Source organism: Nymphaea colorata, chromosome 3 (assembly GCF_008831285.2).
Source record: "Nymphaea colorata isolate Beijing-Zhang1983 chromosome 3, ASM883128v2, whole genome shotgun sequence".
In the NCBI taxonomy this organism is placed as follows: domain Eukaryota; kingdom Viridiplantae; phylum Streptophyta; class Magnoliopsida; order Nymphaeales; family Nymphaeaceae; genus Nymphaea; species Nymphaea colorata.
This window is the reverse complement of record NC_045140.1, coordinates 16,203,190-16,228,852: the sequence shown is the minus strand read 5'-3', so window position 1 is coordinate 16,228,852 and position 25,663 is coordinate 16,203,190. Positions and strand designations below refer to the sequence as shown.

The 25,663-nt window shown below is 40.1% G+C and overlaps 3 protein-coding genes across 4 annotated transcripts; 2 read left to right on the top strand and 1 right to left on the bottom strand.

The window, feature by feature from the left end:
• Positions 1 to 1,176: 1,176 nt before the first annotated feature.
• Positions 1,177 to 2,643, bottom strand: LOC116251162 (fasciclin-like arabinogalactan protein 8). Its single transcript, XM_031625267.1, has one exon. The coding sequence runs from the start codon at positions 2,600 to 2,602 to the stop codon at positions 1,274 to 1,276; it is 1,329 nt and encodes a 442-aa protein (XP_031481127.1). The 5' UTR covers positions 2,603 to 2,643; the 3' UTR covers positions 1,177 to 1,273.
• Positions 2,644 to 6,749: 4,106 nt separating this feature from the next.
• Positions 6,750 to 13,140, top strand: LOC116249826 (uncharacterized). Of its 2 annotated transcripts, none has more exons than XM_031623116.2 (15): positions 6,750 to 7,091; positions 7,242 to 7,353; positions 7,765 to 7,862; positions 8,296 to 8,392; positions 8,500 to 8,589; positions 8,778 to 8,840; positions 8,972 to 9,046; positions 9,131 to 9,196; positions 9,277 to 9,354; positions 9,848 to 9,958; positions 10,074 to 10,151; positions 10,298 to 10,417; positions 11,009 to 11,052; positions 11,135 to 11,192; positions 12,850 to 13,140. In XM_031623116.2, the coding sequence occupies exons 1-15, from the start codon at positions 7,057 to 7,059 to the stop codon at positions 12,874 to 12,876; spliced, it is 1,152 nt and encodes a 383-aa protein (XP_031478976.1). In that variant the 5' UTR covers positions 6,750 to 7,056; the 3' UTR covers positions 12,877 to 13,140. The 2 variants fall into 2 exon arrangements, with proteins under 2 accessions (XP_031478976.1, XP_031478978.1); XM_031623118.2 differs by having other exon boundaries at positions 6,751 to 7,091; positions 12,844 to 13,140.
• A 7,411-nt stretch (positions 13,141 to 20,551) lies between these two features.
• On the top strand, positions 20,552 to 21,536 carry LOC116251180 (uncharacterized). The gene has a single exon (XM_031625293.2). The coding sequence runs from the start codon at positions 20,838 to 20,840 to the stop codon at positions 21,426 to 21,428; it is 591 nt and encodes a 196-aa protein (XP_031481153.1). The 5' UTR covers positions 20,552 to 20,837; the 3' UTR covers positions 21,429 to 21,536.
• Positions 21,537 to 25,663: the final 4,127 nt, after the last annotated feature.

The window sequence follows — 25,663 nt, the reverse complement described above, 5'->3', positions numbered from 1 at the left end:
CTACATCTTCTCTTTATTGAAAATTAATGGCGTATGAAATCGGCGACGCCTGACCCATATCTGTATTTTCCGGCAACCAACGGACGTTTTGGGCGGCATCTTTTCTTGAAACGAGAATTATTCTTTTCACAAGCTCCACTCTTCATGGAAGCACAAACATAGATGTAGACCAAATATCTTGGCGTGCAAACTTGGATAACACAGTCGCGTGCCTCAGTCTATCTCTCTCTCTCTCAAACTTACACAAAAAACCACTTGCATAGGTTTTAAAAAATACTGAAACCTATGGGCTAAGTAACTTCCCACCTATCAGGTTTTCTTTCCAATCGCCATTAATCAACACAAGAAGTTACGTGCATCCTGCACCTTTCTTTATTGTATTGTACAAGTTATTGGCTAAAACTCACACATTTGTGCCTCCGATCGACCACAGATGACAGAGCTTAATTACAGTTTTTTTCAATAAGATGCCAACTAGATAGAAAGGTGGTTTTTTGCATCAAACACGACCATGACTATGTTCGTGTAGATGAACATCATATGGTGCGCCGATATCGCTTAATGAGTCACCCGGTAATGCTGTAAATCAGTACAACATTTGGATTTGTCAAAACGATGCTTAGTTACTACTCTATGAATTGAGAGTACATTGACAACCAAATTAAAGTATATTCTCATGATTGGGCAACTCTGTAAGATGAAATATGCTCAGTTTAATCCTTTCTAATATCGTGGGTGTTTACAATATGTGATATCTAAAAAAAAATGTTTCGGAGTAGTGATACAGAGTTGGTTTGAATCTGCAGTCGAATTAGATGGCTAACATATTTCATTTGGTGGCCGGCTCAAGATCGGCAAGTATTAATCTTTTTTTCATATTTTTAAATATTTTACGATTTTTAGTTTATTCATTGCTTATATCATTTATTTCTTAAAATGGTTTTAAACTTCTTTTGTTGCCCATTCACTCTCTTTTCCTCTATGTACATGGCAAGCATTAAAATGCAAATGCGTACCATGCCCGTCACCTTTTGCAACCAACTACAGAAGCATATCTGTTCAGGAAAGATCTGCGATCATCATAACGGTTCATCCTTTTGTTTCACTAACCCGTTAGTTAATACTTAATCCTGCTGCAAGCTTGCCAATGAACCTTTTCAGGATAATCCTTAGTCGTCAGACCAAACAGGGGGACTTCATTTCAAAATTAAAAAGGGAATTACTACTACAAAAACTTTCAATCTGCAACCAAAAGCTAAGTTGCCAACATCAATCACACAACAATGCAGTAGAAGATGCTCAAGACAGCAGCGAAGCAATAACTATATAAACGTGAGGCCGAGGAAGCATCTGGTGGAGAAGGCGCCGGAGTTAGCGGTTTAGCGCCGGCAGGTGGTCCATTGGCGGCTGGGCTATCGGCTGCTGGTGTTTCTGCAGTTGGCGGCGCAGGCGGGGATGCGGCAGGTGAAGAAGTAGGTCCAGAGTCTGAAGGTGGGCTTCCACTGGATGGCACTGGACTTGGTGCAGAAGGAGAGGGTGAAGTTGGAGCAGGTGCAGCCGGCGTAGGTGGGGTCGGCGGTGCATTAGACGGCGGAGGCAGCGTACCGTTGGATGCGAAGATTTCCGGCGGCTGGAGAGCGGCGTCGATGGCGTAGATGGCAATCTGCTGCTGGTCTAGAATGGTGCGACCGACATTAACGGTATTCAGGCCCGAGTTGAGGGTCACCTTTTGAGCGTCGGTCTTAACGGTAATTTGAAAATTTGAATTGCCGTTGGAGGCAAGCGTACTCAAGGGTCCAGTCACCTTATTCAAGTACTGCATTGGGTGGTAGCCGCTAACAGCGTGGTATAAAGCAAGTGATCTCCTCTCATCGTCTGTTAGATTGGACGGTATAACTTGAATGGCTTTATCTCCGGGTGCAAATACTGTCAACCCATTATTTTCAGCGCCCAGATATGTCTGAATTGCCCCCGTAGATTGCAGCAGATCCGCGAAGGATTGGAATCCAGAGCTCAGTAGAGTAGAAGTGATGTTCACCTGAGAGGTCGGCGTCGAAGCATTCTCGAACCCCGGGGGGATGATGACGCTGCTGATCTGAATGATTGATATGTTATACGGCTCCGCGGCAACCACTTTTACGAACTTAGATGTTAGGCCAGATCCGCGGACGCCGGAGCCGAACATGATGTCGCCGGAGTTCAGGTAGGTGGCGTTCAGGAAGCCCTCCTGGTTGGTGGCAGTGCCAGTGGTTTGGAACAAGGTGGTGAGAAGGTTCGACTTGCCGGAGAATTGCTTCAGCTTGCTTTGGTCATAGTAATCAAGGACCACGTGCAAGCTGATGATCCTTTTAATGGAATCCACCGGGAGGTTCCGGTTTGAGAGAACAGAGATTGCATCGTTGTTGGTGGCGAGGACAGTGATGGTGCTGCGAGAATTGATGTCAACGACAAGGCCGGTCTGCGTGAGGTAGCTATTGAAGACGCTGAAGTCGGGGAAATTGCCGAGGATGCTAGTTATGTTAAAGGATGTCGCGGTGGAGAGAAAGAGGAAGAGCAAGAGGAGGACAGGCCTGAACGTAGGGAATTCAAAGTCCATTTTCATTTTGGTAGGAGCAGAAATCGATACTGAGTTGATAGGTTTGATGCAGAGGAAGTCTGGAAGGGGTTGCTCTTATAGATGAACTAGCATGGAAAGAAGATGCCGTGGATTGCATAAGCATGGCAGGAAAGCGCGTGAATCTGTGTGGAAACGAAGTATTCCCACCAAATTCGGCGGTTTCTTCTTCTTCTGTGGACTTAAACAGAGGGTCGAATTTCTTGTGGTTTACTGCGTTTGGAAATGGTGAATGAATGGAGAGGACTTGGCTGTGGAATTGTTGGTTGATTGCCACCGATTTTTGAGGGGAGGAGCGGGCAGGAGGAATAACTGCATGGTTTGATCTGCTCTTTGACGAGTTACTACAGGTCCCTCCGTCACCAGTTTATGACCTGATCCTGCTTTTGAGGGAGCCTGTTACAGAGAACACAGGTCAAATTTCTCCTTTAGATTCTCCAAAAGTGAATGCCTCGGAGACTCTAACCAAGTATGTTCGGATAACCAAATGACTTTTCTTGTCCTTTCCCTTTTATTTCACTCATTAGTCTTTGTCTAGTTGCAAAGCACACACTACAAAAGAAAAAAAGATGATTTCAACGAAAGTGGAAAATAAAACGTTACATTTGGAGCTAAATGTTGATAAATATATATTTTCACCGATGTTCAAAGATGAACGTCAATTAAAATAAGTCTTTACGGACGCGTGGAGCTCTTGTGTTGTTGAAGTTTTACATTTGTCGACGTGTTATGTGTTTTGCATCTGTGAAAGATTTCGACGTTGAAGATTAACGACATTCAGCTAAATAAGTTGGTAAAACATATAGTTGAAATGTATTTCCATTGAAACATTACCGATGCTTGTATCACACGTTGATGAAACTCCATTTACGTCATAATGAATTTGTTGTGTCATGGTTACTCACAGGGGAACCAACCACAGCAGTTTGACTTGGAAAGAGACCAGGGACGGGAGAGGCGTCATCTATACATTCATGCAACTGTAAATACTCAAAGCACCGTTGCTGATCTAAGTTCGAATTCCAGGATAACTGGTGCATCTGCACTACATAGGTAGTCGGGTCTGCCCTCATTCAGCAACTTCTTATCACTCTAAAACTGATGGCTGCACTACATTGTAGACCCATAAAACTATGGAAACAACAAAGTTGCAGGCTCTATCAAGGCAAGCTTCTTGAGTTATTGCCCGCTCCAATCCTAGTTACCAACAGAAATTAAAGAACTATTTGTCAAGTTCCGGAATACTTTAGTGCTAAAACCGTGCCACATCTAGCCGCATCCAGTGAAGCAACAAATGAGGAACCACTGAATTTGAGCCCAGGTCATTACAGTGTCTTCTTGAATTCGTTACACATTTTTGACGAAAAAACTAAGAAGATCCTTATCAACATCTGAATGGTACAGACAGATTTTAATTCACACCATATGGAGCAGCTTGATATATTCGGAAACTGTTTGGAAAGCTTGGAGATGATTTACTTTCAAAGTGTTCGCTGCCTAGTTAATAATAATCAACTTCAGTGTATGACAATAGTCACCAAAAGCAAGCAGCTGGACCCTAAAGTATACAGGCGGCTGGACCCCGGGGTATGGGAGGAAAAGTAGGGGCTTTAGCACTCTGCGAGGTAGCAGGAGGAGATCCTCTTGTTCACCGGAAAGTCAATAAATTGGCGGATCTTGGACACTGCCAGATAAATTGTGCACTTAGAATCCCACAATATGCGCCTAAATTGAGATCATTAATTGGTGGATTTTGTTTGTTTGTTTGTAAATTTTTTTATCTTGCGTGTACTAACGGGAAGCCAATCGCAAAATATCGCACTGACAATCAGCAGGACACGACATAATTGTAGAACCAGTTTCATGTTAAGACTCATCTTCTCTTTCTTGATCTTTCACTCTCCCATCTAGTACTTCTTTTGTCTTTCTCTTCGCAATCAACTTCTCTATAATAAAACTGGTGGATTTCTAGGAAAGGGAGAAGATATACATTCGCTTTGAGAAGAAGGCAAGACACGTTCTATCGCTTGCTTACTGTTTTTGTTTGATTTTGAAGCAACCACTTTTGCTCAACGTATCTGGCCTCTGTCGGACATCCCTAGCTGCATGATCTTTTCATAATTTGATGCATTGAGCCCTAAGTAGGCCTCTAGGAGTTGTTTCCAATGCTCCGGCCCCAGTGCCAATATAGGGTAGCACACCCTTCTTACATTACAGAATTGATTCCACTAAGGTCGGTATCAGGTGGACAAATTGATCGGACATGGGTTGGATCATGTCGGCATCCCCTGCCCAAAACTTGGAATGTCCAGATCTGAGTATTGGTGCAGACTTAGGTCCAATGATGCAGGACTTACGTTAATTCTATATAAGCTTGGTAAAATTGAACCATCAAGAAGAAACGAAAACGAGATATATATTGATCTGAAATAATATGAGACCAGATTTGCGCATCTATTTTCCCATAGCTCAATTTACGAAGCAAACTTGGATTCCATACTTAAGAACTAAGAATCAGGAAAGGAATTTTAGATTGTTAGTCGCCAACCAAAGATGAGTGCTCCGCAAGAATAAGAACACTAGTGTCTATCCACGACGAATCCATCTAGGCAAACTGTTGTGTTTGAATGATAGGCAACCCGTGTCCACAGCAGGAAGTCGGGATGTTTTAACTTGCAGGCAGTTGAACTTCATTTCGAAGGAAAGCGTTTGGTTCAAGATCCAAAATGACATGAAGATGAAGACCTACAAGCGATAACGGTGGATCATCCAAAGTGGTTTCTGAAATTTGATATCCTCGAAGCTTCTCCAACAAAAACCAGTTCTTCTTTTGATCTGAAGGGCTGCTATATCTTTGTCTTGCTAAAGTACGTAAGTTTGAAACTTTATTGTGGAATGTTATTCATATATCAGTGTGATATTTCTATTCATTCAAATGTTAACCGTGCATTTGCGCAACGTTTACTTTTCTTAACGTGATTTGAAATCAATATGCAGCCAAATTCACTGGGTACCTGGAGTTTAATTATATCCGGATCCATTTTGAATACTAGATCTAAACACCCACGACCGATGAAGACCCATCAACTTGTTTTGCTCTCGAATAATTCTGACAAGAGTTCTAATTGCTTTCAATAGCTTAAGTTGAACCTCACGGTCACAGTTAGTTTGATTCTGGTAAGAAAAATAATTGTGGACCTAAGTTTTGATTGCATATTTTTGAGTAGTTACTGTCACAAGATGTTCATTAATAATCATTTAAAGCAAAATTTTTAAAAAAATTAATCGTATTAAAAAAATATTCCACCTGATTTGAACAAGACTCCAAACTTGATCATACACGGCAAGCTGTATGTTTAAAGCAGTCACGTGGATATCTAACCAAATATTCCATATAAATAGAAATTTCCAGTAATGCCTAGACCCGAACTGCACATGAAATTAAGTTTTGATTGGTTTTTGGAGCTAATCTTTTGGACGCAATTGAAACAAAGAAACACATGTGGACCTGGCTTTGGTCTAAGTGGAATTCGACTCCGAAGCCGTTCTGATGAAACCGACCCGAACAAATCCCTTCATCGGACTCGGCCCACGGGTCCCAACTGGGTGCACCGCAATTTTGGATAATTTGTTCCATTTCACCTCAAAAGTGAATATGTTAAGTTCTTCCTTGGTAATTATAATCCAAATCATAAAATTTGGTTTGGATTTGATTTGATTTATTTGAGCCAAGCAAAAAGTTCGTGACCCCCAAAACTTCAGAAAGTGAAAGTGTTTGGATCGGACCCAGAAAAAGTGTCCAGGTAAGCGACCCGTTTCGTCAGGGTCGGGTCCGGTTCCGAACCCATAATCGGCGGTTTATTCTTACCCGCGATCCTCATTGTTCCCCGTTTTCAAATAAATGCGAACTGCCAAAAATATCCTCTCCATGGCCTCCAATGACGAGAACCATAAACGGTTACCGAAGGCGGGAAAAATGCTCGAAGCCACAACCCCTCTGTGGTGGCGCCTCGACTTCCCGGTAGAGGGTCATTTCGTCATTCACCAGTACTGGTTGGTCATTAAAGAATTCGCAAAATAACTGATTTTTCTTTTGAATTTCAGGCCTTCAGTTCAGCCCCGAGCGGCTGTACGCTCAAAACCGTGAAGAGTTATTTATTTCATCCGTCGATTTACTTACGACAATTTTTTTTATTTATTTCTCTTCTTCCCCCACTCTTTTTGGGTTTTTGCCTTCTTTTCATTTTCTTTCGAAAGCCCGATGATCCCCCACTCTCTCTCATGCTTCAGTTAAAGAGAGAGCTCTCGAGATGGTGGAGAGTGGAAGACGCTTAGATCTTCTCACCGATTTCTTCGCATTTCTCTCGGCGCCTTGAATCTTATATTATCCTCCTTGTTCCTTCCTCGTCCTTTTTCCATCTGCTGTTTTTCATTTCGGAGCAATGCAGGCGACAAATCAACCTGGATTCGGCATTGGGTGAGCAGATTAGGGCTTTTCTTTTGTTCCGCATTCTCCTTTATCTTTCTATATTACGCGGGCAAGCCTCTCTCTCTCTTTCTCCATCCATGTCTATGTAATGATTTCTGTTTCGAGTGTTTGTTTTCTTCTAAACATTTGGTTCTGCAGAGAGTTCGCTTTTGCGGATGAGGGGAACCTGGAGCACTGCGTCAAATATCTGAACCAGACGTTGGTCACCTTCGGCTTTCCGGCGTCTCTCGACTTGTTTGCGAACGATCCTGTGAGGCCTCTCCCTCTCTCTCTCCCCTTCTCATCCTAACGCGTTGGGGGGAAATATTCTGGACTCTGTGATGATCTTGTGCTTTTGTCGCATACGGGTATCTATTCTGGAATCAGTAGGTCCGAACCTAAGCCCTTCTTAAATGTGCGGTTTAGACTTTTTTGTTTCCTAATTTAGAATTTAGTAAAAATAAATGCACATGTTGATGATATTGCAAATTGGTTCAAGTGCTTTCCTAGTTGTGATTTTTTTTTTCCGTAGATCTCCGAAGATGATATTCTTTTTTGTTAGTTTTTTATAATAGTTAAGTTGCGATTTTAAATGTTGAGATTGATGTATTATTCTTTGGATTATTTGTTGTGGAGTATGAAAATACTTCCTTGCTAGGTTACTTAAAAGTGCAATTGGCAGGTTTCAATTGCTCGGACGTGCAACTGTATACACGCGCTGATCCAGCAAAGGCAACGTGATATAGAGTTCAGGGAATCAGCGAGTGACCAGAGGCAGAGGTGAGCCATGATCATGGTTCCATTCCTTGGTTCCTTGCCCTTCATTTCGCTCCTGTTCCTTCTCTTCCTACAACATGTTTTGATGGCATGTGTCCTTTCCTTTACATGCCCTGTTATTAGCATAGATCCCATATCACAGAAGAACATTTTGGATTAGTAAGCCAACGTAAGCACGGGATGCACATTTAAAGTATCATGCCTTTCCTTGCTCAAGGAAGCTTGTGCCACAGTCTTAATTTGGTCTTGGCCTTTTTTTTCTCCTTTCTTTTTGGTTGGTTGGGGGGGTGGGGGGGTGGGTACGGGAAGGGGAGGCTGTTGTTGTTGCTTAGTATGTAATATGTATGGACTTATATATGTTTACTTATGTCCTGCAAGTTTTGACTTGACTATGAAACTAATTTCTGTCATTTCATGTTTTGTATTTGCTTATCAGATTACTGTCAGATATATCGAGATTAGAAGCTAAGGTTGAGAGGCTTGAGGCCCAGTTGACTGCCAAGGACCGAGAGATAGCCTCTTTGACACGCACAGTTAGTGTCTATGCCATGCTTGTATATTGTCATCTTTCTTTCATAAAATTGCATGGGCATTTATCACAACTTCGTTAATGCTTCATCTGATCTTTTTGGTTCACCAGGAAGCTAAGGCAGCAGCCACTTTTAAGGCCCAAATTGAGAAGTTGCAACAAGAGCGTGATGAATTTCAACGGATGGTTATTGGCAATCAGGTTCTCGCTTTCTCATCCTATTAAGTGAACAAGACAGATGTTCTTGTATAGGACTTTTTTCATCTGGAGATGTTTATGATCTGTTTCTCACACAAATGCACAATATTGATGTCTTCGATTTTATATAAATCAGTGTTCTAACGTTATATACTGTTGGCTTCTGGCAAATTTTCCATTAAATACTGAAGCAAGTGCGCACTCAGCAAATACATGAAATGAAAAAGAGGGAGAAGGAGTATGTGAAATTGCAGGTAAGTTACAAGAAATTTCCCATGCTTTCTCTAGACATGGTGAGCATTTTGGTATTTCACGAACAAACTTTCTCAAGAGGGAAGCCCATTTTCTTGTTGATGACAGCTTACGGCTGTTGGTCTTTGTGCAGGAAAGGTTAAATCAAGTCTTGATGGAAAGAAAGAAAGAGTCTAGGTCAGGCATGGAAATAATGAACCTACTTCAGGTAGTTCAGAATTATTTTTACTCAGAAAATGGTTCTTACCCTATGTGTAAGCTTTTATGCTTTATCAGGGTGCTTTTTTCTCAGAAAGAGGGCCGACAGCGAGGAACATGGAATGGGAAGAAAGCTGATAACGATTTCTATAAAATGATGGTAAGAAAGTTCATAAGTTTTGCTGTTTGTGGTTCATATCTCATGTGGCATATATTAATTTTCTTATTTGGTATTGGTAGGTTGATGCATACGAGGTGAAGAAACAAGAGTTGATGGCAGAGAATGCTGATCTTCGAGCCTTGTTGCGTTCGATGCAGGTAGTATTAAATTTAGATTCTTGTTACCCCTAATTGGTGCACAGATTGTTCGTTGACTAGTTATCTGGTGGAACAGGATGCCATTTGGTGTTAGAGTAGCATTTTCTGTATTTATCTAAGGATGACTATTGACCTAAGTGGCCAAACTCATGCTAAATTGAGGCATATTCACATGAATCTTGAAGAGGCATATGAGCTGCTGTACCCAAGTTGACTCAATACATCTGCCTGTATTTTCTATTATATATAATCATTACTCATTCTGATTCAATCACGTATATGTATGCATAAGCTACTTGTAAGGTGAAGACTATAGGCCAAAGTCATGGTTTGCTCACTTGCTGAAGGTTGCTTTACTTGCACAAAAATTGTGGTGCATGAATTCCTTGCTAGTCCACGTTATAAATATAGTTAACTGGAATTGTCTGCAACTTCTACTGATTTTCCTCATGTTTGATATCTGACTTTTTACAAGTATCTCTTCTATGTATAGATGGATATGCGTGAGTTCTTGAATGCCCCAAATGGACTATCCAAGCCAAAAACTGCTGTTAATGAAAGTGCTGATGCTCAGTCTCCACCAACGCCATTAGGTGGTCGAACGGTATTGCTCATCTTTCTGTAAATTTATATGCAAAATTATGTTCCTGACACACACACACGTAAACATTTTAAATATGACTGACTGATGTTTTTGTTACTCATGCCCCTTTGTTCAGGATGTTTTCAATCTACCCTTTCACATGGCCAGAGATCAAATTGAGGAGAGCCTGCGAACCAAAATGGTTTCCATAAAGGTACTTTATTATTATGTTTTTATTCACATTTACTTTCGATTAGATATGCTACCTGAGTTGCTTTCTAATATCACCAGCTTGTAATGTTGCCTTTATGATGGAACATAAAGTGCTTGGGTATAATTACTTGTGTTCGTTTTGTGAAGGAACGCATGGTTCAACTTCAAGATGCTCAAAAAGTTGCAGAGGTCAGTTCTGAAGCAAGTGAACGAGAACTGGAGCTTGAAGCTCAACTCGTTGAGGCTAGAAGCATCATTCAGGAGCAAGTGGGTTATATACCTTTTGACCTTTCTTGGCTAGTTACCAGTAGTGAGTTTAGGATGCGATGTCCAATGGGAATGTATATTTTGGCTTTTCAAGCATATATTTTCTAAGACAGCTTCATTGATGTGTACTTGCCAATTGGTGATATGACATTGTGCCAGTGTTACAGATGGCAGTCTATATGTAACTATCTATGATTACCAGTCATACACGAATACATGCACACATGCCACTCTCTGATAGTAAACTTTATATTTCTAATTTCTTCCTTCAATTTTCATACTGGTCTTGTGCACACAGTCATGCATACACATATACAAGGTTCAGCAGTAGGCAGATGAATCTTTCATTCTCTGCATATTCTTTTTCTGCTAGAGCTTGACCATTTGGACTTTATTTGTTGCCTAGTTATATTTGCTTGGCTGTTTTTATTCATAATATAATTGTTAGAGATTTATACTTGCTGTCTTTCTCTAGATATCAATCTTTCATATTTTATATATTTTTGTGTTTCATAACCAAATGCTTTTCTCTTGTTTTGTTGTACAAAGAAGTGATTTCTTCCTGAAAGGAATTTTAATATGCAATTACAGGCTTCTATCATGTCCAAGCATCTTGCAAAATCTGAGAAGCCCAGGTACTTGTCATCATTTTTGCTTAACAGGCATTTTGACACTTTTACTTCTATCGTTGTGGTTGACACTGCCTATTGTGTACAGGAGGGTGAATGGTCACCTAGATATTGAAAGAGAATCAATCCTGACAGCTGATGCAGAGGTAGTTTTCTAGGCACTGTTTTCTACTTTGTCAGTGTATGTAATTTGCAATATAATCATGACTATTTGCATGCATGTTTCCATACTGCAATTTATGCATGTATATGTTTGCTATTTTGACAACATTTGCATGGTTGCAACTGTGCTTTCTGCTTTGGTCTATAGTTTTCAAAAACTGAAAGTGAGATGCATTTAGCTTTCTATTTTTAGTGCAACCAGGGAATGAACTTGAGGTGATAGAATCTGCAAGTCTCCCCAAGCCTAGGTTTAGAGGATGCACCATTATTATGTAGGTTAAACACTTCATGACCCTTATGTTCTCCGACCTGCTGTCTGTCTGTTTTGCCTATGTAGAGGTTTTAATTGCTTCGGTTTACACTGTCCTGGCACTGCCTTGTGTGTGTTTTAGCAATTGCTAACTTGTTTAGTAAATTGATTGGTTGCTCACTTTTGGTGACCATTTCCTCTCAGTTATATTTGGAAAATTGTCCAACATTAGCATTGTTGACTCATGTTATTTAACATTTCAAGAAGGCATACATGTTGGATTATCAATTCCTGTGCTACATAGGTGCGAGTATGGGTAGACTTGGGTGCAGCTATGGAAATAGGGTGTGGAACAATCCAAAACACTTGGGTTGGGGATATGGCTATATGTAAATATAAATATAAATATAAATATAAATATAAATATGTATAAGAACGATTTAAGCAAACAACATTATTATCATAACATATTCATAAAATATAAACAATAAATAAAAGTATCAAAGTATATAAAAAAAGTACCATTTATCAATTTGCTACCGTATCCTCACAAGTCACATGTGTCCATCTATGTCGAGACCTAGGTGTGGCACCCTTGCAGGCTAGTCTGTGTGACATAGGTTTGACTTGTGTTAGTTGAACCTTTTTATGGTCTTATTTCTTACATTTTGTCTTAACTGCGTTTTGTTTTATGGGTTTTTTGGAAATTTAATTAGTGATCCAGTTAATTTCCCAACTTGTTTGTTTGTACTTCTTTGGTTTCTGAAGTAATCATAGGAGCATGAAGAATTGAGAATAAGTTTATTAACCAGAAGTATTGTACCTGATCTGTTGTATTTGTGAAATTAATGAAAAGATAATCTTGAGCAATTGCCAATTCTGCTATGATGTTTGCTTAACATGCCATTTGATTGTTGGTCGGTAAGTCAGAATGCTCTGACACAATGGGTGATGATTAACTGTTTACAGTTGTACTTGTTTTTTGTGATGTTCTGTATTTTCGCTTTCTGTTTTTTTCTTTGGTTCTTGGTTGCTTATGTTTCTACTGTTTACACCCTGTACCGCGTGGACTGATGGAGTTTCTTAAGGGCTAAGGCTAGCCCTGAAATTATTTTTGTCCGACATTTTCTGCCATCCCCTTTCTCTCAATGTGGTTGCAGAATCGTATCTTCACTTGAAAATGTGCATGGACTTCTCCCTTCTTTGTGCGGCATTTTTCTGCCATATCAAAATGGTGGGAAGATCGATGTACAGCACAATTTTAGCGCACATGCTTTTCTAGCCAATAATTAGAGGACCTGATACGTAGCTCTTTACATCAAATAAGATCTTTACGTGACATTGCATGTGGTGACTTTATTGACATCGTTGACATGAAATGCAAGGTTTAGGTGGCACCGGACAACTTGCTTCATTGAAACTCGTTGAAGCTTTGCGTAACCTGCAAGATGTATTACTCCCCAACATTACCCAAATCGGTCCTGGCTGAAGAATTGTTCTCTGATTCTGCTTCGGCAAGAAAGCACGATCGTGTTGCCAGTCCAACGATGTAATTGCCTTTATTTTGATGGCCTGGAAATTTTAAAAATGTAACGAGTGATGGATGATGCTTATGTTGTCTACCTGTTCACCTTTTGTACCTTTGTTGGTTAATACCATTAGAAGTGAAAATGGTTTCCGTCTATCCTTTTATATTCCTGTTTACGGTTCCATCATGTCATGTTGTTGGCCTTTCAATATCGAGGACAAGGCCCCAACAAATAAATAAAAAAAAGTCAAGGCAGCAACTTTCGAATTATGGAAGAGGAAGCTGTGGAAACGGTTCTCTTGAAACACATTAAGGCTGATTATTGCAATAGTCAAGTCCTTCAACTTTCATACTATGGACCTCGTCCCCAAATCGAAACACAGGCTATTAAAATTAAAAAAAAAAAAATCCTATCATATGTCTTGTGCTAGTCGTCTGCAAAAACAATGTCTTGGTGTCTGAAGAGTTCGGTTCTACATTGATGTTGTAGCGTCTTTCCAATGCTCCACAGCAGAAAGGGATGCGTTCTTTTCCTGAATCTTCTTCCAAGCAGCATGTGAAGTTCTTCAGGTTCCTCTCCCAAGTTCTCATTTTTGTCGTCCATGGCCATGACTCCTGCGACAGTAATGCTATTAATCCAAAACGTGGTTTCCTTTTCGACAAACGCTTCGATCAGCACAATCATGACATCGCCAATGGCTTCATATTCACTATATGCGGCGTTGTATGGGCCCCTAAGTTGCAGTAGTGCAACGGCATTGATTTGATCTGCAATTGTTCCCCTGGGTTTTATTTTTGACAGTTTCCCTTCTCTCAGCATTCCTGTCTGGATTCTTAAACCTTCCACGATCAGGTCTTCCATCTTGTTCATTGCAGAAACGAGAACGTCCTCCATGAGCCCGCTTGTTGTGCCTTGCGTTACGGGTCTCCCTTTCATCTCCTTTGATGCATCACTTGAGATTTCAACCAGTGGCATCAACTGGTGCAAACATGAAAGTAACCTCTTAGGGGCAAGAGACGCCATGCTATGCAGTATCTCTAATGTGGTCGAACCTGCTTCGGATGAAACTACCGCCGGTTCAGAGAACTGCATGATCAGCTTCCTCGATGGAGTTCTCATTTGCATCAAGCGGATATAATTTCCATTTCCCAGTTTAATCGCTTCAAAAGCCGGACACTTTAGTGCCTTCTTTATCTGCATCTCTGCCTCTTGGTGATCCCATTCCCAAGCATTCCCGAGTTCAACAGACAAACCGTTGTCTGCTGTTGAAGTTGGAGGAGATGATAAAGCAAGAGAGAAAGGAGTAGCCGGTGAGGGAATTAGTAAATCCCTGAGCTGGAGTTCAGCCTCTAGCCATTCGCCGAGATCAGATTCTGACTGTTGGGCTGGCTTTAGGTAGGCTTGTTGCGCCAATCTGCCGTTTCTCAGGTGGGCGATGCAGATGGAAGGGGTCTTAGGGCTGGAGTTGCTAAGCAGGTCTCCGAGAGTAGAGCGGATGGTTGGCTTGGGTTTGCGCGAAAGGTGAAGAGCATGCTCTGGAGGGATGAAACGTCGGCGAAGAGTGCGAAGGAATGATTTGACTCCTGAGCAGCTAATGGAGACAATGGCAGGTCTATTCCTATGCTTCTTGGTGTCCATGGCTTCACAGCGAGAGAGAGCGAGAGAGAGATTTTAAATCGTCTGGCTTGATCTTGGATGGGTGGATGGATGAAGATGCAATTTGAAATTCTGTTACGTGCATTGGGTTGTTGATTGACGAGAGGGTTCCATTTGAATTTGTAACGGCAAGATCTCACTCACTCTCTCACGTACAGAACTATGCTAAATTACCAGATAATGGGACAGACAAATGTACAACAGGGGGGAGAAAGAGAGCCAAATTGCGCCAGTAAGCCTAAATCCACTGGAATCGGAACTGATGGCAGACCTTTTACCTGCCCATCAACCCAACCAGTTATGCTAAATACATAAAGAATCTATACAAGTCATCGGGCAATCTCAACAAATAAAATGACTGTATCACTAATTAAATTCAGTTTCCGCCTCCTTGTGCCTCAACTGCCACAAAGCAGAGACTATAAACCCCAAACTGTTCATGTAAAGCCCAGGCTCTGGATATGGCAGAATGCTTTTGCACCAAGCTATATAATGGGGAAACCTTGCGGCCCTATACCTTGAGAAATATGAATGGGCCTCTGTTGTTCAAAGTTTCCATTTCCATCTACTGTCCAGTATTAAGGCGTGCTGCATTTATAAGAGAAAAACAACCAACATATTTGCTCGGATCAATGGAGATAACTGATGAACTTGAAGGATGTACCAGTACTGGAAAGAAAGGTGAAAGGAACAAGCTAGGCAGAGATCCCCAAGAATATGCAGAGAGACGCAACCCAGGCATAGAATACTTACCTGCTGAGCCTGGTCTTAGGTGACGTCGTACAGGCTATTGGTAGTTTATATGCCAGAGAAGACATAGCAGCTTGAATGGACCAATTTACGCGTCTTATTTCTTTGGTAGTTCTCCTACTCAATTCTCATAGTCTGAAATGGTTAAACAAATTTATTTAGTCGCTGTACTCTACAAGTAAACCTAGGAGTATAAATAAACTACTTTAATTGTAGCGCACATTGCAGCAGATATATTGCTTGGAAGGGAAAAGAAAATACCTCCTAAATAAATACATGCATAGTAAGATCTAGATCTACCAAACTGTTGGGTTGTGCTCGATTCCGGACAGATGGATCTGTTAATTTGGTCCGACGGGGTGAAGGATTATTAATCCCACAAAGATCCAATCCGATATGTGTAAATATCAGTCGTTAACCCAGCTACATCAGATCCTTGTTTGAAAAGGTCAAATCCAAGTCCAAAACCAAAACAAAATCCAAGTAGATGGGATCCGATTAAGATATTCAGTAGGTTTTTTGACTCAAAGAAGGGAGAGAGAGAGAGAGAGAAGAGATAATGCAAACGAGGAAACAACTTAATTGAATATTGGTCAACTTGAAACCTCTACCTCATGAACTTGTCCATATGTAAAGCGGACAAAAGTAAGGGATGGTAGGATGACATCCCTTCTTCTTGTCTACATATGCAATACCATTGACCATCCTCAAGGCCATTGAAGTCTATGGCTTGGGGAGAATTTTATAGCCTTTAGGTTGATTAAATCGTAATAGATGATGAAAGCAAACGCTCATTAGTGACAGTTAAGCAAGCATCAAATTTGTCGGCAGACAAAAGAAACAGACATATTAATTTTACAAATGCCTGCTGGAAGAAACTAAAGGACTAACATTTAATATGTTCCTCAAACGTGGATTATTATATGTGCAGGACTTTTCCTGGCAGAAACCAATTGACAGTGTAACCTTTACTATAAGTCTATTCTGTTTTCTTTCTTTTCTTCTTTCCGGAAAACTCGAGCTTCCGCTTGTGGGCACCAGCATTTTACCAACATGATATCTTCAGCGAATTTTTGGGGAATGGCAGATCCGCAGAGATACTAATACACGTAAAGTGTTTAATGTTTATCCTACTATACGCACAGGTACAGTCGACCTCCTCAACTGTGCCTGTGACGACAATTTTCTGAAATGCAATTTCTCTTCAATCTTCAGCAATGTTGTAGAATTTCGCACATCAACCTGTGTATCAGGTCGTGTTAATTCTTTATTATTTTATTAATATTTTGGTTGATATAGACTGATTCGGTTTCTAATATTAATAACAATGCCTCAGAATAGAAAAAAAAAGGCTTCCCTTTCCTTGTTTTCTCCGATTGTCATTTACTTGATTGTTAATACGAATGCTTATTATTAAAGTTGTAAATATTGGTTTCCATCAGACACCGCAAACTCGAAACGTAGGGTGAATTGGGTAGTACACATCCGCTTATATTAGCGGCATTCAATTAAACAAAAAAAATGTTTTAAAATTACTATGGTATATTGGAGAGTACGATACTGCTGATACTCTAAGAGGGCAAAGCTGAGTCGTTTGTGGTTTCATTTTTCCTGCAGTCCGGCGATAGGTGCCGATAAGCACCGACGGTAGCGACGTTGAATGGCTGTTAAGTTCTTCCATGAGCTAAATAAAGAAGTTTATGGATAGCAATCAGTCACCTGTATAAAAAGACGGACTACCATTCATCATTTGGGCATCTCTTTCTTTCATTTCTTTAATAAGCAAATTGAGATTAACCTGACCTCTATCAGTTTAAGTCAACTGATACGCCACAGGCATTGTTCGGTCTCCTTGTTAAATTAATCATGTGATATATATATATATATATATATATAAGGGAGAGAGAGAGAGAGAGAGAGAGAGAGAGATAGAAATCTTAACGACGCTGGACGCTGATATGCTGTGATAGGCTCAAGGATTTTTCTGTTCAAATCTGAATGGAGAGATCCGAAGTGTGTGTGAATCAGGTTGCAGGGGAGTGACAACGTGGACCTTATCCTTATATATTGCTGAAATGCGCCCTGACCGTTCACTTTTTACATTGAAAGTGAACATCGTAAAATAATTTCTTTGGCGTTTTATGAGCTTTACACAAAGCCAAATCATGAGTTGCTGCTTCAGGAAGTACCGATTACTTGAAAACAAAAGAACAGCTTTCTGAGAAGAATGGAAAAAAGCGTCATGGTGGGCAGCTTGTCCTTTGGTTCACGCCATTATTAGTGGTTGGGGTCCTCTAGAAGCTTATGTACAAAATGTCCGTTGAACCCCAAAATCGAAGTTGTTTTGGCCATGTTTGATATGTATGTTTGTGATTTAACATTTTAGATTATTGATTTGATATGCGTTGGTGTATTAATTGGTATCCATGTATCTTCCTAAATGAAAACCATTTGGCCAACTTTCCTTTGAACAGCTTAGAGCATTGAGCATTCAGCAGTCTTTTACAAAAGCTTGTAGAGAAGTCTTGTACTATTGAGTTTAACTTAGTGGGTTAGGCCGAAGAGGGGTCGATCCAAGGTAAGGATATAGAGATCTCACCACGTGGTTCCGATACAGTTTTGGACCTTCCGGCCAAAAAGAAGACAGGGAACTTGGGTTCTCTCCTTAACCCTCTTCCTCACCTAGAGTTTAACTTGATCCTCTAGCGATGCTAAAGAAATTCGTTTTCAAGGCAGTGAATTTTCATTCTGGATCAATCTTTCCGTGATACTTTACACATAGGCCCATTCGCTCAAAACACTAACACATTTCACCACGGTAGAAAATTTCAGGTTCAATTCAGACAAAAATATGAAAGTAACAGATTTTGAGAACGTAGATTAAGAATGGCATCTTGCTGTTGACGATCACTGACATAAATCCCCTCCCCAATGAAAAGACAGCTTGAAAGAAAGGTTGCTCTTGCAGCATCCCCTTCAGTGTCGTTTGTCAATAATAACTCATTGTTACCATCTCATAAATCTACCTGAAGAAATCACCACGGCAGATTTTATTAAACACACTTGTTATAGTGTCATATGAATTAACATTATTATTTTTGGAGCAGGTTCATGAGATAATAACAGAATGTTACTGTTGCCAAACAGTTCCTTCAGAAATCTGCATTTTTCTCTGTAATGTCAGCAAAAAACTGGTACCTAAACGAAGAAAGTCAAATAAATTTTCTGTTTAAAAAAATTATAGACGATGAGGTGCGCGCATGTGTAAGCGGTACGTAGCATGCTTGCCAATCTTCGCCTGTTCCACTGCCAGTTACATGATAATTTATTGAGTTCCTTTAGATACATAGCATCTACCTCAATACCTTGAACTACATGTTCATTTAATCTCCAATAATTTGATAATTAGTTGCACGGTCACCATATGTACTCTTCCATTTTTTTAAAACAACAAATTAACAATGTAATGAAACCTATAGACTTGAAAAGGACCTAATCCACGCGGGGTGATGTGGTTGTTTCTAACGCACAAGTTCTCCATTTCATTTATTTATTTGATTGGTTTGTTGAGATCTCACTATCAAGGTTGTTTTGATACAATCTACTGTTTTTTAATTATTAATGCATATTTATTATAAATGTGCTCAACGCACTGAAAATCTTCGTTTCTACTTCTTGATCATGCTTTTCTAGGTACCAATAGGTCTTATTTAGTCTGAGCAAGTGAGTAATATATATTTAAAAACCCTTGTGTCTTAAACTTACAAAAAGCCCCATTACAGCATATATATATATGTATATGCAGACAGTCCAGTATTACAAAAAAAAGAAAGAAAGAAAAAGTAACTTTCCTACCAACCAAACGTGCAGATTAGATCAACATGTTTAGCTTTAAAGAGAGAATCATGAAAAGAAAGCTGATCAATCATGTATTTGCGGTACAATATTCAATAGAAAAATGTTAAACCAACTTATGTATTTGATAGTTAATATTTATTTGTTGCTAATGAAGGTAGCGAGGTGGCCAAGCCATATCTGTTTTCTTTTTACGTTTCTGCGTATTTTTGCAAATCAAGCTTTGAAGATATAATCCAAGTACCTGACTTATTGAGTAGGAACAGAGTTTTGAATCAAATCATTTTAACATGTAAGCAAGTATTAACATCGACGGCCTGCTATGCACGACAAAGCTGATGACTCATAGAAATTAAGGCCTTATTTTCACGTAAAAAAAAATATGAAACAAAGTTTACTAATTATTTGTTAAAGGGTCTTATTCACACCAATTGCGTGTTCCAATATATTGCGTCAATGCAGCTTGTGCTAAGGAAGGTAGGCAGCAATTTGCTCTTCATCCAAATCGCAAGTCTCCAGCATGGACAAGTGTTGATAAGCATAATGGTAAACTTAGTTTCAATTGAACAAGGCAAAGGATATCTCCATGAACTCAAAGCATGAAACCTGTAATAAATTTATTTGATAAAGTATACCATAAGAATTAGCTTTTCTTTTCAATGGTTAAATTCATGCAAGATCAAGATATATCACCATAAGTTTTGACGATGTGCCCCTTTTTAGTGTCACATAAGGATATAATAAACACATAAAGCGTCCAAAATACGCAAAGAAGGAACATGCACATGAAATGATTTCTTCGGGGTAACTACAGTTACCAAATTAAACAAATTCTAGCTAGCCCATGTGATCCCACTGAACCCAAGTACAGAGCTCTCTATAAAAAAAAGGCAGATATTGCTATTCATGACCATTATTACAGGTGAAGCATTACCAAGGAACAGGAAAGAATTAAAATTCAAGATTCTCTGCCGTATGAATGGGACAAAGCACTGTCTTCCCAATTTGGCACTAATCTAAACCACTCGACACATGGTGATCGTCTACAAATTATCTCAACATAGCGTTATTTTGTTCTCGTTTCCTTTACCCTTTTTCTTTTTAACTTGCGTCTCTACGAATTAACTTTAATTTCAAAAGGAATCATAAAATAAAATGATGTTCGAGTATTTTTCAAATTTTAGATGCTCGATTAATAGATATATAGAAAATAAAAGCTTGTCGAAATCCTGCCCACCTTTATTTATTACTATCAGTACTTGCCTTCTAATTAGTTAAAAATAAAAGCGTACCGCTCTAAATTAGCATTCAAGGTGATCGACACAGTAGAGGGAGAAAATCAACAGAGCGAAGAAATGGTGCCCGCAAGCAACGTCGCGTGTATCGTGCCCCCAATAATGAAGAAGCCAATACCAGAGCGCCATTAAAGCCCGTCCGCGCAGAACCCCTTTAAATTCCCACCGCCTCCTTGTTTCTCTCTCCAGACTTTCTCTTCGATCTGTCACTCCCTTCCTCCTCTCTCTCATTCTGCCATAGTAGTGTTTGTTCTCAAATCTTACCAGAATCTCAACCACCCTCACAAGTGAAGCATGCAGAATCTACGCCTCCATAGCGCCATTAGTGGCGATTTGGCGCGGCATGAGAAGCACAGCGTGAGGACCGTCGTTCCCCTGGGAAGAGGCTCGTCGCCGAGTCGGGAAACCGAGTCCCCCGCCTCCCTCCTGGAGGAGGAGCGCTTCTTCAGCCGGCTGCTGTCCAGGGAATCCAACAAGGGGTTCTCGTCCAGGGCCTACTACAGGACAGCCGGAAAAGTGCCCTTCGAGTGGGAGATCGCACCAGGGAAGCCCAAGAACCCAACGGAAAACGACAATCTGCCGCCGCTCAGCCCCCCTCCATTGGTCACCCACCACCTCCTTCCCCGGAACCCACGCCGAAAGAGGTCAAGGTTTTGGTTCATGAAGCTGAGGGTCGCCAGGAAGAAGGCCCCAGGCGGGTCCCCTCCATGCGACGGGGTTAAACCCGCCAGCTTCGGCGACCTGGGAGGAGTTACTGCGACTTCTGATTGCTGTCAGTTTGATTTTCCGGCATCGCAAAAGGATTTCAGGTGGCCGGGGTCCGGTAGGAGCGGGTGCTTTCCCTTTGACTTGACCCGTATTTTTATTTCTGATAGTGGGAGGTAGATATAAACTAAAAGCTCTAGTGGTTCATCTTGTTTTTCAATGTGATTGCTTAATGTGAAGATCCCACTTTGGTTCTCCACTTCCTCCCTAACACAGATAAATTGGAAATATGTGTGCGGACGTTCGTGTAAGTTAGACACCTAAATGGATCTATTTTGGAGTTTTTACCTTTTACGCTAGCATTCTCACTGCAATTCTACCCTAATGGATGCTCAAAATTAGTTTCCAAGTTAGTTCAAACAGCAAACAAACATCTCGTTCGACTCTCAATGCCGAGAAGAGAGTATTATTCACAGGAATCAAACAAGAACACACTTAAAACAGACTCTCAATGTTCAGAAGGGAGTAGTATTCACAGGAATCAAACAAAAACACACCTATTACTCAGTGCGCACCTGCCTTCCCAACCAACCACGCTGAGGGGAGAGAAGGAGAGAGAGCGCGTCAGACTAAGGATTCTTTTTTCCTCTTTCTTGACATATGCTGCATGTTGTCTATGTGTAGTTCGTATTTTTCTGATGAATATACATATACTCCTGGTAAGGCATAGCAGCCGGCCCTCACTTAATTCAGACTGGGTCGACCCAGCAAGGGGCCCACTTCTTCATGTGATTCGTCATCGAAATGATACCTCATTACATGTATATATATATATATATATATATATATATATATATATATATATATATATATATATATATATATATATAAAAGAGAGAGAGAGAGAGAGAGAGAGTTAGCAGGCGAGATCCAAGATCAGCTATTTAAATTTAATGTATTGCCATGAATCTGTGTCTGCGTATAACGAGGCCATTATGAAATCCACAAGACATCCGGTGGACTTGATTAACGACGGCTTACCTCTCGCACATGGGAGTTGAACAACTGAAGGATGGATGAAGCAGAGGAAAGGGATCCCCAACAAGTAAACGTCCGGAGAGCCATAAGTCGTCGTTTCATTATATAGATGATGGGTGACAGGAAGGAAAGAAAAAGGCGGACGTGAAACAGAGTGATCAATGTCAATTAGGCGAAGCTAATTGACTGCACCTACCTAGCTCATTAGGTGGGAAATGACTTGAGCTTTTAGGACAAAAATTTTACCCACGTAGTTGCAAAATGTTTGACGATTTAGGAACTAAAGAGGTCATCAGATTCTGTGATATGAATTAAATTGTAAGCTAAGAAAGTTAAGATCGTCTATTTTAATTAAAGTCTTCATGAATACATGAACATCTGATCGTACAACAAATTTCTTTATCTTTTTCTTTAAGCTTAAAAGTTAGAGAATTTCGTCCATAGGTAGGATGGTTTGGTATTAGTTAAGATCCTTATTGTAAGCTAGCATGTGTGGGTAGTAGGGTGAGACTCCAAGGAAAAAGAAATGGGAGACATCAGATTAGATATGGGCACCGATGAACAGAAGGTAGTAAGTTGCCATCTCCTAATTGGGCGGGCGGCATACAAGCAGCCGAGGGTTATGGCCCAACTGGCTAACCATCATGCATGCCGTCAACATTTATGTTACATGATTGCACATGCAAGCCATCCACATGCGACGGCATCGTATGATTGGCTGCTGGTGGTGGTGGGGAGTGCAGCAGCATGTGCATTGCATTCATACCTACATGGACATCTCGTCATGCAGGTGATCATCCTCATCCATGCAGTAGGACTGATTGAAACCATCCACTATTTAGGTTGCCATATGATCAAGTAAGATCAATTGAGTATACTTTTCTTTAGTAGGGACTTGATTCATAGATGCTAGCTATTAATCAGACTCAGATTAATGGCTTAACTCCACATACATAAGCGCATACTAGATTCAAAGAATTGGTGGTACCGAAAGCATTGCTGCAAACTGATCCGAGAAGCGCAAAGTGTGGCTATCAGCTACTTTTTGTCCTTCAACAATCAGTTTTTTCGCCTTGCAACTATCCTTCCTATCTTAAAATTGATGGAAGGGAAAGAAATCTAAAAGTCCAATGTTACTTAGGACTACTTTTATTCATTTCTTATATCGTTTGCAGTGGAACACTCACATTATTCTTCCATTAATACACTCAAATTGTTCACCGACAATTACTTTTTCTTGTGAACATGAATAACCCCAATGAGAGCTGAGTCCCTCCTCTCTTTGACCCCAGGGTCCAAAACTGCATCGGTGCCACGTATAATACACTAATATCAACTTATGTTCCTTGATTAGATGAGTGTAGAGCAGCTCTTTAAAAAGTAAAGTAGTTATTAAATTTTTGAGTTGGCATCCTCTGTAACCATTCGCTCTATAGATTAGACAATTGTGATTAGTGCATACAAGTTCCCATATTTTTTAGTACTCATATTTTATAGAACCATATGTCAACAAAGTTTGTGAAATCTCTTAATATGCTCGATTGGTAACAGCTCTTAATATACTCATATTCTGGTTGCAAATAATTTTACTAGAAGACCATCTTATTGAGAATTTATATTTGAGCCTAAAGGTGCGTCATTATATCAATGTCAATTTAATGCTTAAATGCATATATTCAGCTTCAAACGTAGGATTAAGGAGAAATGGTGCACTAGGGAGAAGCAGGATGGCCGTTGCTGCAGCGATAAATCTTACTTGAGCTCTCAAGCATGATGCACGTAACTAAGTCCCAAATAATCTTCTTTAGAATCGGAAAAGGCATCGGACTGGGTATAAAAGAAATGGAGATCAAATGTTCTATATGCTAGTTGAAAGATAAGATGCAAGGTTTCGAATGAGATATTTACTCAACAGAAGAGTTACAGCAAATTGATGCAATAAAACGGGTTCATCAGCTATCACCCGCACAATTCAGCTCGGACAGTGTCAATGTTCCCAAATATTTTGAGATTCCATTTTTTTCGTTGCAACAGCTTCTTACTATCCTTTGAAAAGACGAGATCTGCATTGAGCATTTATGAATATAGTGAATGTTGGGGGATCGCTCCATGCATGATATATATCAGATGCATGCTTTTAAACCAATGCCTTGTTTATTGTAGTAGAGCTTAACATGAACCAGGTGTCAGCATGGTTATACGAAGCCAAGCGTGCATGATATTGGAAATAAGTTCTTGAGATGCAAAGTTGAAGAAGGAATCGTATTTGCCCTATATCCAAAATATGCATTAATTGGAGACATGGATCTGAAGGACAAAATGCTCATGAATCCAAAACCTACCCATTTAAAGATTACGACAATCATATATTACCTAAGGGGGCATCTGGCAACAAGAACAATAACACAATGTTTCATGAATCTAACCCAATGATACGTGCTGATTCATAAAACTTTGTGTGCTAGTGTTTTAGGGATTTACTTGCGTCAATCTTTATGATAAATTCATGAACAGTCTGTTAGTGTTCACATGTTGTCAAACACTTCCTAAGAATCATACAATTATCGGTGTAGTCTTCTTTTAATTTGGAGTTTAAACCTGATCAGTTAGGTCGAATTGAACCTCGATCAAACTTGACCTATAAGCCAAATTTTTAACCTCAGCTATTTGCCTAGAGGGTCCAAAATCTAAGTAACTTTTTGCAAAACCTTCAAGGACCGTCCAGTAATCGAAATGCCTGGAAGAAATTGCTTAACGAATAAGTGAAGATTATTTGTCATTCGGGTTCATGGAAATTAAGTAGAATTGAAAGTTAACACGACAGCAATATCCATTCCATTTCTACTATACGCGTATAGGGAGTCACATTTTTAAGCTTCTTGATTGTCTAATGCAAGGCTGCCCATTTCTCAGAAAACGGAAAATAACATTTGAGATTGACTTGGGCACCACCCAAGAAACATCAAGATATATACGTATGCATCAATGCCCCGTTCCATGACTATGATCTAATATTGTGACTATTCGATCGTCGGGCACTAGTTCTCATCATACTTTTTCATTTAACCATCATTAAACCCGCAAACTTTTTTTGGTTATTTGAACTATGAAAGATAGATCGAAGCAGTTGATGTGGTCCGTAGATAATTTTCATTTATCTGAAAAGCGTATCTACTTGTTGTTACAACGCATTTGTACGTGAGCGGAGAATGGTATATAGTGGATGCAGTAAAAAGGATGATCAATCAGCCAACCACTAGAGGGATCTGTGTTTGGATCCGTGAAGCCTGACCCTAACCAAAGCATTCCCATGCATCGAACACTGAAAAAATTTCTTTAACTACTTTTTCGTTTTTACTATGAGATCTATACGGTTT

Excerpts from the sequence above, each read along its gene's own strand:
- LOC116251162 (XM_031625267.1), bottom strand. The coding sequence starts at position 2,602 with ATGAAAATGGACTTTGAATTCCCTACGTTCAGGCCTGTCCTCCTCTTG.
- LOC116249826 (XM_031623116.2), top strand. The coding sequence starts at position 7,057 with ATGCAGGCGACAAATCAACCTGGATTCGGCATTGG. Across the intron at positions 9,959-10,073 it reads CGCCATTAGGTGGTCGAACG|GATGTTTTCAATCTACCCTT; the intron begins GTATTGCTCATC and ends CCCTTTGTTCAG. Across the intron at positions 11,193-12,849 it reads TCCTGACAGCTGATGCAGAG|GTGGCACCGGACAACTTGCT; the intron begins GTAGTTTTCTAG and ends TGCAAGGTTTAG.
- LOC116251180 (XM_031625293.2), top strand. The coding sequence starts at position 20,838 with ATGCAGAATCTACGCCTCCATAGCGCCATTAGTGGCGATTTGGCGCGG.